Below are 16104 nucleotides of genomic sequence, written 5' to 3'. Positions count from 1 at the left end.
AAACATGGGGAAATGTTTATTATAATCTATTTTTAAAGAAACAAACCTGAATACCAAATTGTTCCACTGTAAGATACCAAGTTGGAAAATGGAAAAATGAGTAACCGGGATCTTTAGCTAATTTAGATGCCCTAAATACTGTTAGTGTCCCATTCTGTTGGTTCCTAAATGCAGTTTTGATTCTCTCAGGTATGATGATCAGGAGAGATGGGTGAATACAAAAGAGAAGGACTGAAAGTCAGTAGATGGCTCTTATTTGCAAGATTTTCTGTATAAGAAGACAACTTTAAATGTGTATATTTGAGCCTTCATACATTTCCTGAGTCCGCATTATGGAAATAATGTTATTGCCTACCTCTTCTCCAAGATTTTACAGTATTTGATCTTATTATTAATTGCGTGATTGTGAATGCTAAATGTGTTGTGACTTTATTTTCAGGATAAGGGAGATCTTGAAGGCATCTCGAAAATTGCAAGGTGATCCAGATTTGCCGATGTCTTTTACTTTGGCCATAGTGGAGTCTGACTCCACAATAGTCTATTACAAACTTACTGATGGATTTATGCTGCCAGATCCTCAGGTCAGTTTTGGGGCAACTATCAGTAAACATTGAAAAAAGAAGAAAGTTATGACATGATTTTAAGTGTGAATCAATCCATTCACAGAACCATCACTTCTTTTGCAATATGAACATTCAAGAAAAAAAAAAGACTTGGTTTTTCATACCTCAGAAATGGCTACGTTCTGTTCAAAGTAACATGTTCCTAGCTGTTTTCACAAAAATAATTTGACTTCCCTACTCTACAGAAAATTTCATAGTTTCCCAGAGTACTTCATGAAGTCATGATGCATTTAATGATTTGATGAGTAACTGGGATGGAATGTAAAGGCTTATAATAGTAATAGTTCTGAGAACACTTAAACACTTCTTTAAGGAAATGTTAAATTGGTTGACATTTTGACAGGAACAATTTAATAAGTAAATGTGTTTTATATGATTTCTTTACATATATTGTTGGCGTAATTGGCATAATCACATTACATGTCTTCCTAGTTTTGCTTTTAAATTACATTATCTATTGGGGGAAAGGTCCATCCTTATCTTTTTTTTTTTTTATGTTGCAGAATGTTTCCCTTAGAAGATGACACCTATGCTTCCCGGTGCTTTGCTTTATTCACACGAGATCGGATTGAGACCCATCAGCCCGATTCATCTTTTATCTCAGAGATAGTCAGGGTTGACTTAGCTGGTCCCATTCCATAAGTTTTCTTTTTGAAGAATGAAACTTTCCCAGATAGAAGAATTTATTTTATTCAGAAATATAGGGTAGTTGCTCTAGAACTTTCTCATCTGGAGACAGTTTAATTATAGTTGTATACAAGTTTATGCCTAGGGTGTGTTCAGAAGGGTAGAACATTGTTGAGACTGCCACCTCTTTCCCTTACTCAACCCTCTCAGTGCCTTTTGGTCACTACAGCTAGCCTGGAATGGCATTTCAGCTACACCTTGACACCTGGAGAGTTTACTTTAGTCTGCTTTTTCATCCCCAGTAGAAAGTATTCTTTCAATTGGTTTTTTCATGTTGCAATTACTGTCACTTCCCTCTTTGGTTGACTTTAAATCAAAACTAAAAATATGCTCATCCAGAGTGTAAAATTACATGTCTAGATTAATAGGGACCAGAGAATTGCTACCTACAAGAGTACTGGGTCTTTTTCTTCTGTTCTTATTACCACCACCTGTACTGTATCATAAGCTAGAATATTATAAGAGAGATAGTAAGGGACAGTGTTAACCTTAAAAACATCTTTCTTAAGTAAACCCAGTTTTTCCACTTTTGTTAATACCTCCCAATTAAGTTGCCTAAGGTATAAACAATTATATGCACAAAGATGTTTCAAGTGACATTTTGGGGCATATAATAATCCAAATTATAAATGACTTAAAAGTTTAAGGCAAGGGTCAGCAAAATTTTTCTGGAAAAGGTCAGAAAGGAAATATTTTAGGCTTTTCAGGTCATATAGGCTTTCTTACAACTTCTTAGCTCTGCTGTTTGTAGGACAAAAATAACCATAGACAGTATCTAAATGAATGGATATGGCTGTATTCCAATAAAAATTTGCAAATACAGGGCCATAGTTTGCCAACCACTGGTCTGGGGAGATAGTCAATGAACATATATAGCTAATGAATGGTGTGTTATGTACACATTAAAAATTAGTAATTACCGAAAAACATGAGAAAATATTTAGTAACAAAAAGCAAGATACAAAAGTATATGAATGTGTATGACTATGGCTATAAATAACACACCAAGTATATAATAAAAAGATGACAAAATAAATTACTAACTGATTATAATAGGATGGCAGGGCAGGAAATGGATGACTGTCTTTCTTCAATATTTTAGTTTTTCTCTATTTGTATTACTTTTATAATAAAAATGTTTTAAAATAAAAAAGTGTCCTGAGATCTATATTAGTTATCTGTTGTTGCATACTAATATCACTACAAACTTAGCAACTTAAAATAGCACACATTTAATATCTCAAATTTGGGTCCTTTGTAAGGTTGCAGTCAAGGTGTTGGCCAGGGCTGCAGTGTCATCTGAGGCTTCACTGGGGAAAAACCTGCTTTTTCACTCATGTGGTTGATAGCAGCTTTCTGTTCTCTGTGGGCACTTGTACTGAGGACTTCAGCTTAGTGGGGTGTTGGTAAGAGGCCACCCTCTTTGCCACATGAGCCTTGCCAGCACAACTGGTTGTTTCCTCAAAGCCAGTGAGGGAGAGAGAGTCAGCAGGATGGACCTCCTAATATCATGTAATGTAGTCATGTACATCCTGTCACCTTTGCCATATTCTGTTGGTTAGGAGCAAGTCATGGCTAATTACGCTGGGAAACAACAATTACAAGAATGGAAAAATGACCAAAAGTAGGAAAATTACAAAATTGTATAAAGCATCATTCTTGATCTATAGTAGTCCCTGAACTCCTTTCCTTTGATATTTTTTGAATTTTACTTTCCTTCTTGATGGAAGGTCTCAGCAACTCCTTCAGACTCCCTCTGCTTCCCCAGAAGGTGCCCAAAGATGCACCAATTCAGAACAATATGGGTTTCTGTAACCCTAGTCAGCAATTTGCAGATCTAAGGATCCTAAAACAGTTTATGATCAGTTCTTAGCATCTCTGCCATTTGATTCCTTTTGAGGGCTTTCATTACAGTGCTAGAAAAACAGTCTGCATTTTCAGAAAGAAATGTAAGGCTTAATGAATGTTAGATTTGTGTGTCAGATCTGGTGACCAGTGGGCCCCTATGTAACTACAAGACCAGAAGTGTCTTGACTGTGAAAGGAGCTTTCTTACAGAAATCTTTAAAACTAGGTCTTAATCTCACTGTATGTCCTGGGATGTCTACTCTTTTTCAGAATGTTCCCTGTGTACTTGACCGAAGTTGTTCTGTCCAAAGCCAGCCAGATACCTGCTAGTGTGAGTAATGGTCCAGGACAGTTTGGAAATGGAGATGACCCGCCTCTGTCAGTCTCATTTTAGTGAAAAATAGGTAAAGTGATTTCTTTTGCCTGATCAAGTAACTTTGTAATTGCATTTACACTTGTCTTTCTTGTTAGGCTATGGGCTCCTTAAGAACAGAACAAAGAACTGTATCTTTAAAAAATTTTTTTAATTGAAGTATAGTTGATCTGCAGTATTATACTTTATCAGTAGTTTCAGGTATACAACATAGTGATTCAATATTTTTATAGATTATACTCCCTTTAAAGTTATTACAGCATGATGGCTATATTTCCTTGTGCTGTACATGTATCCTTGTTGCATATTTATTTTACATATTTATTTTATTAATCCCCTACCCCTGTTTTGCCCCTCCCTCCTTCCCTCTCCCCACTGGTAACCACTATTCTGTTCTCTGTATCTCTGAGTCTGTTTCTGTTTTGTTATATTCACTAGTTCATTTTATTTTTTAGATTCCACATATAAGTCATAACAAACCATGTCTTTTTTTATACATCTGTGTATCCCACCACCTTCCACAAATTGGCATATACAAAGTGCTCAATAAGTATTTGGTGAATGAATGAATGCTGATTGTAGACTTGTTTAATGGTTTACTTTTTGCCTGAAGGCAAACTAAAATGATCCGTTTGGACACCAGAGGGCACTGCTAAATAAGCACAAAATTTTCAGACTTCAGGAATGAGTTAACTTGAGAAGTGGTGCTCTTGAAAGTTTATTTTCAATCTGTGGGAAATAGCATAAATAAAAATATAAATAAGTTTTATGTGCTCATACCCCCCTCCCTTTTTCTTTGTGGCATGAGTCTAAAATTACGCTGTCTACTGACATTAAATATGTGACTTGATTCATGCTTTACTCAAAATATAAATCTATATTTAAAAATCAAAGCTTGGGGCTTCCCTGGTGGCGCAGTGGTTGAGAGTCCGCCTGCCGATGCAGGGGACATGGGTTCGTGCCCCGGTCAGGGAAGATCCCACGCGGTGAGAGGCCCGTCCGGAGCCTGTGCTCTGCAACGGGAAAGGCCACAACAGTGAGAGGCCCGCGTACCACAAAAAAATAAATAAATAAAAAATCAAAGCTTGTTTGGGGCCAGGGTGGGTGTTTTTTCCTAGATTATGGTTTTGTTCATATCCATATGCCATGATGTATTTCATTTTTTCCTTGCAAAAGCCCAATATATTAGATAAAATTTCAAGAGCAGATCACCTAGCAACAGATCCCAGCTCTGAAACACTCATTGAACTGGCTAAATCCCAGTGGTGAGAGACATAAACTGCTGCTGTTATACCTATAAACTTTTCCGTTAAAGGGAAGCCCCTCTCTAGATGGGAGCAGGGTGGGGGAAAGGGTATGCAATGATTCCTCTCTAGTGCTGTCTTTGCCTGTGTATTTTGGGGTCCCTAGTGAGTGCACCCTCTGCGCTGGGATGGCTTAGTAGAACGCTGAGTGATCTAGGTCCAATGACTCCAGACTGACTTATTTTGCTTCCTTGCCTGGGCCCCTCTAGGAGAATGTGTTCCTAAACACCACAGGTCTCTTGTGAAGAACATGAGGGTGGAGGTACTTTGGAATTCTAAGCTACAACTAGAATAGAATAATAATCTACAAAGTTCATGTAATCTGCGGTTTTTTAAAAAACTGAAACAGCTTTACACTTTTATATTCCTGGAACCAAGTGACTTAACCAAAACTTCGTGATATTTCATCTTTCTGAGAATTTTAGTTCTGAATTCCTCTCTGAGGTCACTTTTTCCATTGCAGCCCCAGCAGGAGGCCTTTCACTGCTGCAGCACAGTGGTTCCTGCCAAAGTTTATAGTTCTTCTAGACAGAAGCACTTTACTCATCTGCTGTATTTTACCTTGACTGTTCACATATGCAGAGTAGTGTCGTATTCTGAACAATCAGTACAATTTTCCCTCCTTTCAGACCAAGAGCTGTCCCATTCCTTACCACCAACACTGCAGCAGCCTAATTGGCTTAATGATCTTTGAGTAAGAATTTGCTTGGGCTAACTAAGGGAAGAGTGTGGGGAAATCACGTGACTTATTGGACAGGTCTGCTTTTAAAATGTTTAGATGATTCTGGAAGATTAAAAATCAGTTTAACTAAAATCAAACAAAGATTGGCTTTTTAGATTGCAGAGTACTAAATGGAGGTACTATTAAGGAAGTATTTAATTAAAGTTCATTAATTTATTACCATGCTAATTTATCTTCAGACATTAACTGTGCTTAGATGACTGTGGTAAGTGCTGAAGTAACAAAGGTGAATGAGATATGACCTGTGCTCTCAAGGAGCTCAGATAGCCAATTACAACTCTCCTAGCCAAACTCTAAAAGACTGTTGCCAGTGTGAGTGAGGAATACCCATCATGCAGTGTATGAAGTCTGAAGTTTATGCGGTTTACTTAATGGTGAAGGGGTTCAACAACTTTTGGTAAATTAAACAATTTTCAAACAATCATTGTATGTATATTATTTGTCCCATAGGACTGAACATACAGAGAAATATTACACAGTGCACCTCTCAAAGACTTATTTTCTGGCTTAAAAGGAGAAAATCTATGTGTACAAGTTACAGAGAAATATTACACAGTGTACCTCTCAAAGACTTATTTTCTGGCTTAAAAGGAGAAAATCTATGTGTACAAGATAACTGAGAATGTTACAAGGCAGTATTACATATAAATGCTAAATGATAGTTGTAAAGCAATTTATTCACTACCAAGTACTTCAGTACTCTTTATTTTGATTCTCACAACAGAGCTGATATTATTTTCTTGCTATTATTAATTTATTATGCTTATTCAGGAGGTGGAGAAATTAGGGCACCAAGTGGTTAAGCAACAGCTTCATGTAGTAGCAAGTGAGTGGGTAATGAGGACTAGAGCCAGGTCTCTTAATATCTAGCCCCCTGTTCTTTTCAGAGTCTTGTATGGTGCAGAGAAATATATTAATGTGTGTCAAACAGGCTTTGGGAAGAGAAAAATTAGCTCTACTTAGTCCTGGAGGGAGTTTTTTTTTGTTTTTGTTTTTTTTAGCGGTACGCGGGCCTCTCACTGCTGCGGCCTCTCCCGTTGCGGAGCACAGGCTCCGGATGCGCAGGCTCAGCGGCCATGCACGGGCCCAGCCGCTCCGCGGCATGTGGGGTCTTCCCGGACCGGGACCTGCATCGGCAGGCGGACTCTCAACTACTGCCCGTAGAGGGAGTTTTTAGTGATTTAGGGATCAGTTACATTATCCTCTTGGACTCTTGAACAAATGTATCAAAATGTCAAGCTGTGTGCGGGTAATTTGGAAAATCATATTCATAGGCAATATATTTATAAGTTTTATTCCAAAGAATAAATACGATCATCTCCATGCTGTTATGTAGGCAAACCTAAAACAATAATTAATGTTAAATGAGAAAGAGCTCAGAAAGTTTCTTTGCTTGTTGGAGCTAAATTTTGTGCTGGTACGAAGAGTAGACTCAGGAAATTTTTAAATGATGATTTCACACTCAATGAGGAAGGGTCTTACACCATAAATATCCCCCAGATATGCTTGCTATTGCTTAGAATCCTACCGTAATTCTATTTCTTAGTCATGAAGCCTTGATCCAATTTAATTTGAGAAGCATTTTTGCAGGACCCCATGGAAAGGCCCAGTGCTAAGATTTGGGGGGACTACAAGCCCAAATATTTATTATTAGAGAGTCAACAGATAAAGTTAATCAGTTGAATTGTTATATGAATTTCTAAATGTTTATTCTCAATTTCTGTACTTGCCTAATTGCAGACCAGCGATATCTTGTGGATTGACACCTGTGTACAGACCACACTTTGAGTAGCCTGTGTTAGAGCTCAGATGAGAAGTGATGAGAGCCTGAAACCCAACAGTAGCCCAGGTATGTTAGGATGGGCAAGATTATGATGCTGCTGGTTTACAACCTAAGGAATTTCCCAGGTGAAATCTGCAACTGGCTCCTGTAGAGAGAGCAAGGAGAGACTGAAGAAAGAGGCAGGCCACTTCTATTGGTAGGTGGCAGTTTTAATAAGCAAGGGAACTTACATACAAGGCTTATCTTGGGCAGCCGCAAGATAAGTAGATCTCTGTACCCACCCTCCAGGATCTTAAAAGTTTATATAGAGGCCTTAACTGGATTCAGTCATGTATTCAGTCCAGATGGTCTCAACAACACATTACTATCTCAAGGCTGCATCCTTGAAAATGGCTCCCACTGTGGGAACTGTGGGCAGAGCATACGTTATAAGGACAGGGGAGGGGTGAGAAGCCTCCAATTGCCCTGGTCCAGCTCGTGGGTCAACGGGGGGTCGTGTCCTCTTGTAATCTTTTCCAACAGATTCAGTAAAAACCAGTGAATTAGTTAAACTTATGTTTATTTCTTGCTCACATTACAAGTCCTTGTACATAGACTTGGAAACTGGGAATCAGATCAACAGAACCTCCAACAGCTAGAATGTTGCTGGTTCCAACGGTCGGAAGAAGAAAGTGCTGTAGTGTCACATACAGCAATTGAATACTTCCAGGAGAAGCAGCATGTCATCCCTGCCCACATTTTTTTGGCCAAAGCGAGTCACATGGCTGGCCATGATGAACTTCAAGAAAGAGGAAGTGCAAGTCCACTGTGTTCCTGGACTGAGAAGAGGGGATAGTCAGAGAACAGCACTCCCAGATAATGAAAAGCAGAGGAAAGGTAGCAAGGAGGTAAATTTAACAACTGATTAGCTGTGGGAGCAAAGAAGGAGGGGAAGTTAAACCTCAGACTGTTCCGAGTCACTTACTTATATGTGAATGGGTTTCAGGTTGCAATGGGGAGATAGTGAGAGGACTTTATAAGAGGGACACAGAGGTGGGAAAAGGGCCAACCTAGGGGCTGAGGGTCAGAGGAGAGTTTGGAAGAGAAACTTCCCCCGCTTTTATTGTCAGGTTCTAGATTTAATAGCTGAGCTCCAAAGGGAGATCTTTTATGTAGCAGGAACCCAGGATAACTGTAGACCTTACTCTTCTCTCTCTTCTGATGCACCATGGGCTGTTGCACAGACTATGTTGTCTGGTCTTTACTTCCTAAGAATGGGGGAATGGGGGGAAGTATTTGTGCCGGTAGCGTGGGGGATTTAGTTGAACCCTGCAAGAATATTTCTGAAGGAAGCTGGTTAAGTATGGATGCGTGGATGGGACTGGGTTTGTGAGGAACTGGGGGCTTTTTTCGGGGGCTGGATTATTATCTAATGAGATCACAAACCTGGGGTATTCATGTAGATCTAGGGGGCTTTCAGAGTGTGTTAGCATGGGCTAGGGAGAGAAAGTTGGGAGTAGACACCAGTCCAGGGATTCCCATCAGTCCATGCTGGCATTGGCTGAATTGAGTATCATCCCGCAGTGCTTCTATTCCACCTCAGTCACCGCTGTGTCCTGATCTCTGGCCACAAGATCTTTCAGTACTCTTTCAATACGCTCGGGCACTTAGAAAATATTTCGTTCTTTCCCTGAACTCCATGGCACGTGGGGGGAGCTTTTCGGCCATCTCGGGTCCTCTCCATCCCGATATGCTTTCCTAGCCAGATGTTCTTCTCTGCTGTCTCAGTAAAATGCTAGGTGAATGTCCATAAGGGTCTGGGATCTGTGAGGTTTCACCCGAGCCTGGAGGCAGCAGCGGGTGGCTGGGGGATGGCTGCTGGCCACAGATTCTCATCTTGGATGAGAGGATTTCCCCTGGAGTGTCTACTGTTTCTCCTCTGCAGTGGGAACTCAGCCAGAGGGGGTCAGGGCAGAGGGAACGGAGTACAGGCCTCTGCTTAGTGACCCAGTCAAGGGTCTAGCTCTTCTGCTTTTGCTCTCACCTCTCCCCGCCACCAGTTTTTTTTTCTTTTTTTCCTAGTTTTATCTTATTTTAGGAGTAGGAAAATACTATGACCATTCCCAGATCTGTTTTTCTTCCAAACATATTGTTTTTGCCAAGATTTCACGTTTTGAAACTCAAAAGGCAAGAATTTTCCTCTTTTGTTCTGTAGTATAATCCCATCCCCAACGCAGTGTGCCAAGAAAGACTGTATGGGAAGAGGTTCACAGGTAACAAGAATTACTGAGAAGGGAAAACATTTCGGTTAATACATCAAAATATTATCCTTCTACATTTGCCAACAGAAGGTGTTAATTATTGTTAACATGTATATTTATACTCACAAGAAGTACATAATTTCCTTAGTGTATATCATATCTTACCAATCAGACCATACCCTACCTATTGGCAATATAGTACTTGGCACAGGAATTCCCTGGCAGTCCAGTGGTTAGGACTCAACACTTTCACTGCTGGGGCCCAGGTTCAATCCCTGGTGGGGGAACTAAGATCCCGCAAGCCACCAGGCATGGCCAAAACAAAACAAAACAAAAACAATACAAAAAAACACTTGGCACAGAGTAAGAGCTCAATAAACGTTTTCTTTGATCACATTCGAGTTTATAAATGGACTGCTCCTTACCCAGTCCTATCCCTGCCATTCTAAGGGATAAAACTGTCTTTCTGCCCCGCATGTAGAAAGGGGAGCCCCGTGTTCCATGGGCCACAAGAAAGATGCTATATGCTCTTGTAAACATGCTTATGCTATGAGATACATTATATTTTGATCCTTTCCCTTAGTAGTTTTGACAAATCAAGACAGAGGTTTCTAAACAAAATATATCCACTTAATATTTTTATTAATATTTATTAATATTACACATTCTTTAAAACTTAATATTACACATCCTTTCCTATGCCAAACCTGTGCATTTTTACTTATCCAACAGTTTTTGGAGGGAATGTAGACATGAAAACGTTGCTAAATTTGGAAACTCTACTTAGAAATGGCAATTCCCTACTCATAATTATTAAATTAAATTTAGGTTTAAATGAGTATAATTCACCCACTTTGGGCCTTACTGTTCCACTTCTGTAAAATGAAGGGGTTTGTGCAGACAGTCTGAGATCCATTCTATCTTAAATGTTGGTCCACCTGTAATTGAAAGATCTTGCTGCATAAACCTTCCCTTTTCATCAACACTTTCATCACTTCTTCTCACCTCCACCACTGTATTAAAAAAAAAAAAAGTTCTTCCAATCATGGGCTTTGATAATCTACCATGAGAAATGTGCTAATTTGAAGTTTTGAAGCTCAGGAGGCTTGAAGGGCAGAGCTTTGACTTCAGACCATCCAGAGTGACATGGGAGAGGTAGGTAATCTCTTTGAGCCTCAGCTTCCCATCTGTAAAATGACGGACAAAATGTGTCCTTCTAGGTTGTATTTTCCTTGCATGATGAAATGACTGTGCGGGGATAAACAAAGCCTTGCACATAATGAGCTATCCGTATGCCATTCCTTTGCAGTCTCCAAGCACTTCCCATTGATGTGCAAGTTGCCACCTTAGGAGGGAATACATGTAAATCGCTGGGAGCCAGGCCTCCAAGGAATGGGCCCTAGGTGCCCACTAGGGTAGGAAGAGGATGCAGGAGGACACCAAAGATAAACTTGGCTCCTGTCAACCTTATCAGGCCTAACCCTGCTGCTGCTGCTGTTGGTGATGATGATGATGGTGATAAAAGTTTTTGGTCCCATTTTGGGGAACCCTTTGAAGTCAGATAAACTGCACAAGAATAAGACAACTACTAGCTATGTAGTTGGCGGCTTACATCAAGTAAGGGAAATTTCCACTACAGGGAAGCTGTACTGGGATAATTCACTGGGATTGAAAGCAACTGAGTTAAACTTAGCTCAGCACAGCACAAAAACACATTGAAAAATTCCCTCAAAATAGAAGCTGGAATGTTCAGGGTGGGTTTAAGTCATGGGCCCTGGCATGGAGCCTTCTGTTGATGGTAGGGATTGGGCCTCTTCTTGAAGGAATGAATAAGTAAAGAAACATGATATAATAACTAACAAACTGTATTTGTAGAGCCTGCTTACATTAGTGTGGGGGACATAGGGACTTTATTTTGTTTTCCTCTGTGTCCCCAGACCTTAGAACTGTGCCTGACATATAGTGGGTGTTCCCTAAATATTTGTGGAAGGAAGTAAACAAATGAATACATCTAAAATAATGTCAAGTGGTAATAAATGTTATGAAGAAAGTAAAGCAGGGTGAGAGGGTAGAATGCAACAGGAATGCAACTCTAGTTAGAGAGGTCAGGAATGGCTTTTCTCTGCAGGTGACCTTGGAACAGAGACCAAAATGCAGTGAGGGAATGAGTCTTGCAAGGATTAGTCATACAAGGACTAGCTTTGCAGGCAAAGGAAACAGCAAGTACAAATGTCTTGAGGTGAGAGCATGATGGGGTCTTAGATTTTGCATATTCAACAAACTTTCAGGCAATGCTGATGCAGCTGGTCCGTGGACCACACTTTGAGGAGCAAAGGTTTGGTCTAGAGCCAGACCAATAGAGTCTGTAGCTGATATGAGGAGATCAAGGAACTGAGAGGCAAGGTCATTGCATGAGAAAAAGAAGATGAAAAACTGCATATGCAAGATAATATTATTATGTAAAATTATATGTGAAATGGATATTTAAAATATCAGTAATGTTTTCCTCAGTGAGGTCACATGTCAGGTGATTTAAATTCCCTTCTTTTTAGATTGTTCCAACATTTCTGTGTGTATTTATCAGAAAACTTTTTATTTCTAAAAAGTTAATTTTAAAACAGGAAATGTTTTTGGATAAGACACTGAATTCAAAATGTGTGAAAACATTTCTAATTAAAAATTTTTTTATAGACATATGGGAATCTACTGGGGTTTGTTAGAAAAAGTTTCATAGAGGGGATGGTTTTGAAGTGAATCTTGATGTCTAAGTAAGTGAAACCTAAGTTTGAGCTCTTAGCAACTTCTCTTCTCTCTTCTTTTCCTATCCTCGGGTGGAAATGTGGAGGGATTTAGGGCATGAGTGGTGTACTAGTTATCTATTGCTATGTAACAGATTATCCCAAAACTCAGCTGCTGAAAACAACAAACATTATCTCACAGTTTCTGTGGTTCAGAAATTTGAGAGCAGCTTAGCTGGGTGATTCTGGCTCATGTTTTCTCATGAAGTTACAGTGAAGACACTGGCTAGAGCTGTAGTCATCTGAGGGCTTGACTGGGGCTGAAGGATCCACTTCCAAGATGGCTCATTCACATGGCTGTTGTCAGGACGTGTCAGTACCTTGTCATGTGGAGCTCCCCATAGGGCTGATTCATTGAATCTCTTAATGATAAGGCAGCTGGCTTCACTCAGAGTGAATCATCGTTAAGAGAGGTGGGTGGGGGAGGGGGAGAGGAGGAGGAAATTCCAACACTTTTTATGACACAGTGATATTTCTGCTTTATTCTATTTATTTACTTAGTCACTAAGTCCAGTCCACACTCTAGGAGAGGGGAATTAGAGTCTACCTTTTAAAAGGAGGAGTGTCAAGGGATCTGTGCAAATATTTTAAAGCCATCACAGGAGGAATAGGGTATGATAGTTCAAGGGCATTCTAATTTTCATTTAAAGTGTGCTGTATAAGATTATAAAATACCATAGCTTGCTTTCTTAGTCACTGAGCATGCCTGGTGTTTAGCAGAGTATGAGATGGAAAACATAAAGGGTAAGAAAAACATCTAGAACGTAATGCAAGCCACATATGTATGTTTAAGTTTTCTAGAAGCCACGTTAATAGAGGTACAAACAAGGACAATTAATTTTAATAATATATTTTTAACCCATATATGCAAAATATTTTTATTTCAACATGTACATATTCAATATAAAAGTTATTACTGAAACGTTTTACATTCTTTTTTCTCTGTACTAACTCTGAAATCTGGTGTATGTTCTACACTTACAGCCTCAGTTTGGACCAGCCCTGTTTCAAGTGCTCAGTAGCCATATGTGGCTTGTGGTCACCATAGTGGACAGTCAGGTCTAGAGGGCAGGCCAGGAACAGGTCATTGAGAACCTTGGGTGGAATCCATGATGCAAACAGTGGGCCCAATAAAGGGTTTAAGCTGAAGAGGAACAGGAACAGACGTCTGTTTTAGAAATCACTCTGACTGTGCTGTGGTTAGAACCTAGAGGGATGGAGTAGGTAGGACTGGACTTAGAGAGACTGCTAGAATATTCTGTGTAAAAGATTGAACTAGATTGGTTACACAAATGATAGAGAAGATGGCATGTAAGAAAGATAGTGCTAGGCTGTGCCCCACAGGCCTGCAAGCCCAGTACTTACCCAGCCTCAATACTGAAGAAAGAGCCCAGAGTCAGTGACGGAGACATCCGTGGTTTAATGGCTAGGGGGAGCTTACATATCTGAAGCAAGGTCCTGGAGTGACACCTCCCCCTCCCCAACTGTGGCAGCAGAAGCAGGCAGGACCTCACAGCAGTCTCTGCTCCTGGTGGGAGGGGGAAGTTACCAGTTATAGGGGGAATTGAGTTTGGCTCATCCGTTGCCAGGGAAACCAGCAGGTGGGCGTGCCCCTCACCACTCCTTTGACAAACTATCCTAGTGGAGATAGTTCTGATCTAAAGATTAGAGCTGGCTGGGGCCAGGGGCAAGTACATAGGCATTTACTGATTAGGCTCTATGATTTAGAGGGAAGGTCTGTCAGGTGAGTAGGGTGTAGGACGGGTCAAGCAGGGGATGTACACAGAGCAAGAGAACAGCCGTCTTGGGTGGCCTGGTCATACGGATAGCAAGGAGGTGGGTTGTTCTTGGATGTGGAAAAGTAGGTGGTCAGAAAACAGAGAAGCCTAGAATGATTCCAAGGTTTATGGCTTAGGTGATTGAGAGGATACAAAAAGGAAATACTGGACACAGAACATATTTTGTTCTGGGAGGATGGCAAGGGAAGATTACAAATGTAGATTTGGAAAAGTTTTGATTGAGGTAATTGTGGAGGACAGAGGTGGAGATAACCGTGAACAGTTGCAGGGGTGGATCTCGGGCTTAGCAGAGAAAACTAACTTCAAGTAGAATCATCACAACGCTTCTTCCTTCTATATAACACCACTGTGAAACATTGTAGGAAGTTCCAGTCTTCTCACTTGCTTACGGTGGAGGCAGAATAAGCTGAGGAGGAAGGAGCAGAGCCCCTCAGGATAGGCCTGGGGGGCCTGCTTTCCTGGCCCATTGACCTGGTCCCTTGGGAGCAAGAGAGATGCCACAGGAGCCACACTAAGTGGTCATCTTAGAGAGAGGCAGGAACCCCTCAGCCTCCCATTGAGGGGGAAAAGGAGAAGGAAAGTGTCTGGCTAAGATATTAGAAGTTAAGAATCCCTGTCCTGGAGTGTGGTTGTTCACCTCGTATGTTGTCTCCACCTCTGACAGTACGTTTCCTGTCAGTGAAGTGTGTCCAGCCACTTCTTTTCATTACTAGATGTGATGCTTTGATGCCAGAGTTGCAAACCAAAGTACCTACAAGGTAGACAACATGCAGGAGTGAAGCAAGTGCAGAGAGAGCGTGACACACTCGGCCAAAGGGAGCAGTTGCCTCTCAGCTCCTGGAGATTTTTGTGAAGTGGCAACATGGACCTAGTTGCCAGATATTCTTATTTTTGTGTGTGTGAGTTTTTTGTGTGAAGTTTTCACACTTTTAAATGTCGGATAAATTTTATTTAAAACGCAAAAACCAAATAAAACATGTCTTCAGGCTCCAACTAGCCCATAGTCCACCAGCATTTGACATTAGTCTGAACACCTTTTTTTGTGTCTATATATCACGCTTAATTGTGTTTTTCTACTTATGTTTCCTACTGTAACCACTAAGTTTGTGTGGGTTGCTTTTGTGTGTTTGCTTTTTTGTTTTGATTCTCTAAGAAAAAATATAATGGGTCAGACCCTATTTGTTGATTAATCTGATTTCTGGAAACTGGACAGAACTATGTGAGGTAATGAGGCCCTTCAGCCTTTTAGGGACCTGAAACAGCAGACCACACAGAAAACGGCATATTCCTCTGGCAGATTTCGGCCTCACAATTGGGGTGGGAGAGGAGTAGCCAAAATGCACTTGGCCGTGTCTTGGGGATAACTCCTCTAAGAAGGTCACAGATTATTTAAAGTAGATCCTGTGTTTAATAGCAGGATGAAACATCAGAGACATTCATGAAGGTATTAGGTCTCATGATGAAAAAACACTCTTTCCAGTGCTCAAGGCTAAATATATATATATATTTTAAAGTGAATGAAGAATGAGGTAAGAGAAAATACAAGAAGAAAACTAGTGAGGGAAAATAGGAGAGAAATACATGGGATAAAATGGACATATATGCATTACCCATGGGTATTATGGAGCTATACGCCTTAGGTTTACAGAAGAGAAACAATGCTTCTCTTACCGTGCTCCTTATTCCTCTTCCTTCTTTCCTATCCTATGGGGCGGAGTTGCTACAGATTGGCAAGATTCTAGGACACTGGACTGGGTTTGCCAGTAGGTGCATTAAAAGATCATGGACTGGGCTTCCCTGGTGGCGCAGTGGTTGAGAGACCGCCTGCCGATGCAGGGGACGCGGGTTCGTGCCCCGGTCCAGGAAGATCCCACATGTCGCGGAGCGGCTGGGCCCGTGAGCCATGGC

The 16104-nt window shown here is 40.6% G+C and overlaps 1 protein-coding gene across 2 annotated transcripts in view; it reads left to right on the top strand.

Annotated features, from left to right (window-relative positions):
• The window catches only part of TSEN15 (tRNA splicing endonuclease subunit 15), a 139068-nt gene that overhangs the window by 35127 nt on the left and 87837 nt on the right, over nt 1-16104 (top strand). Inside the window, exons 4-6 of one of the 2 annotated variants that reach the window (XR_003427984.1) lie at nt 440-581; nt 3428-3561; nt 7317-7425. Coding sequence is in view for 1 of the 2 variants with exons in the window: in XM_027083043.1 (XP_026938844.1) it covers nt 440-581; nt 1127-1147 (163 nt within the window). In the remaining variant the exon portion in view is untranslated. Of the gene's footprint in view, nt 1-439; nt 582-1126; nt 1963-3427; nt 3562-7316; nt 7426-16104 lie in introns of those variants that run through there. The other variant, XM_027083043.1, reaches the window with a different exon arrangement.

The sequence above is a fragment of the Aethalodelphis obliquidens genome, unplaced genomic scaffold (genome assembly GCF_003676395.1).
Source record: "Aethalodelphis obliquidens isolate GAN/ISIS:26980383/991018 unplaced genomic scaffold, ASM367639v1 scaffold48, whole genome shotgun sequence".
NCBI classification, from domain to species: domain Eukaryota; kingdom Metazoa; phylum Chordata; class Mammalia; order Artiodactyla; family Delphinidae; genus Aethalodelphis; species Aethalodelphis obliquidens.
This window is presented reverse-complemented; position numbering and strand designations above follow the sequence as displayed.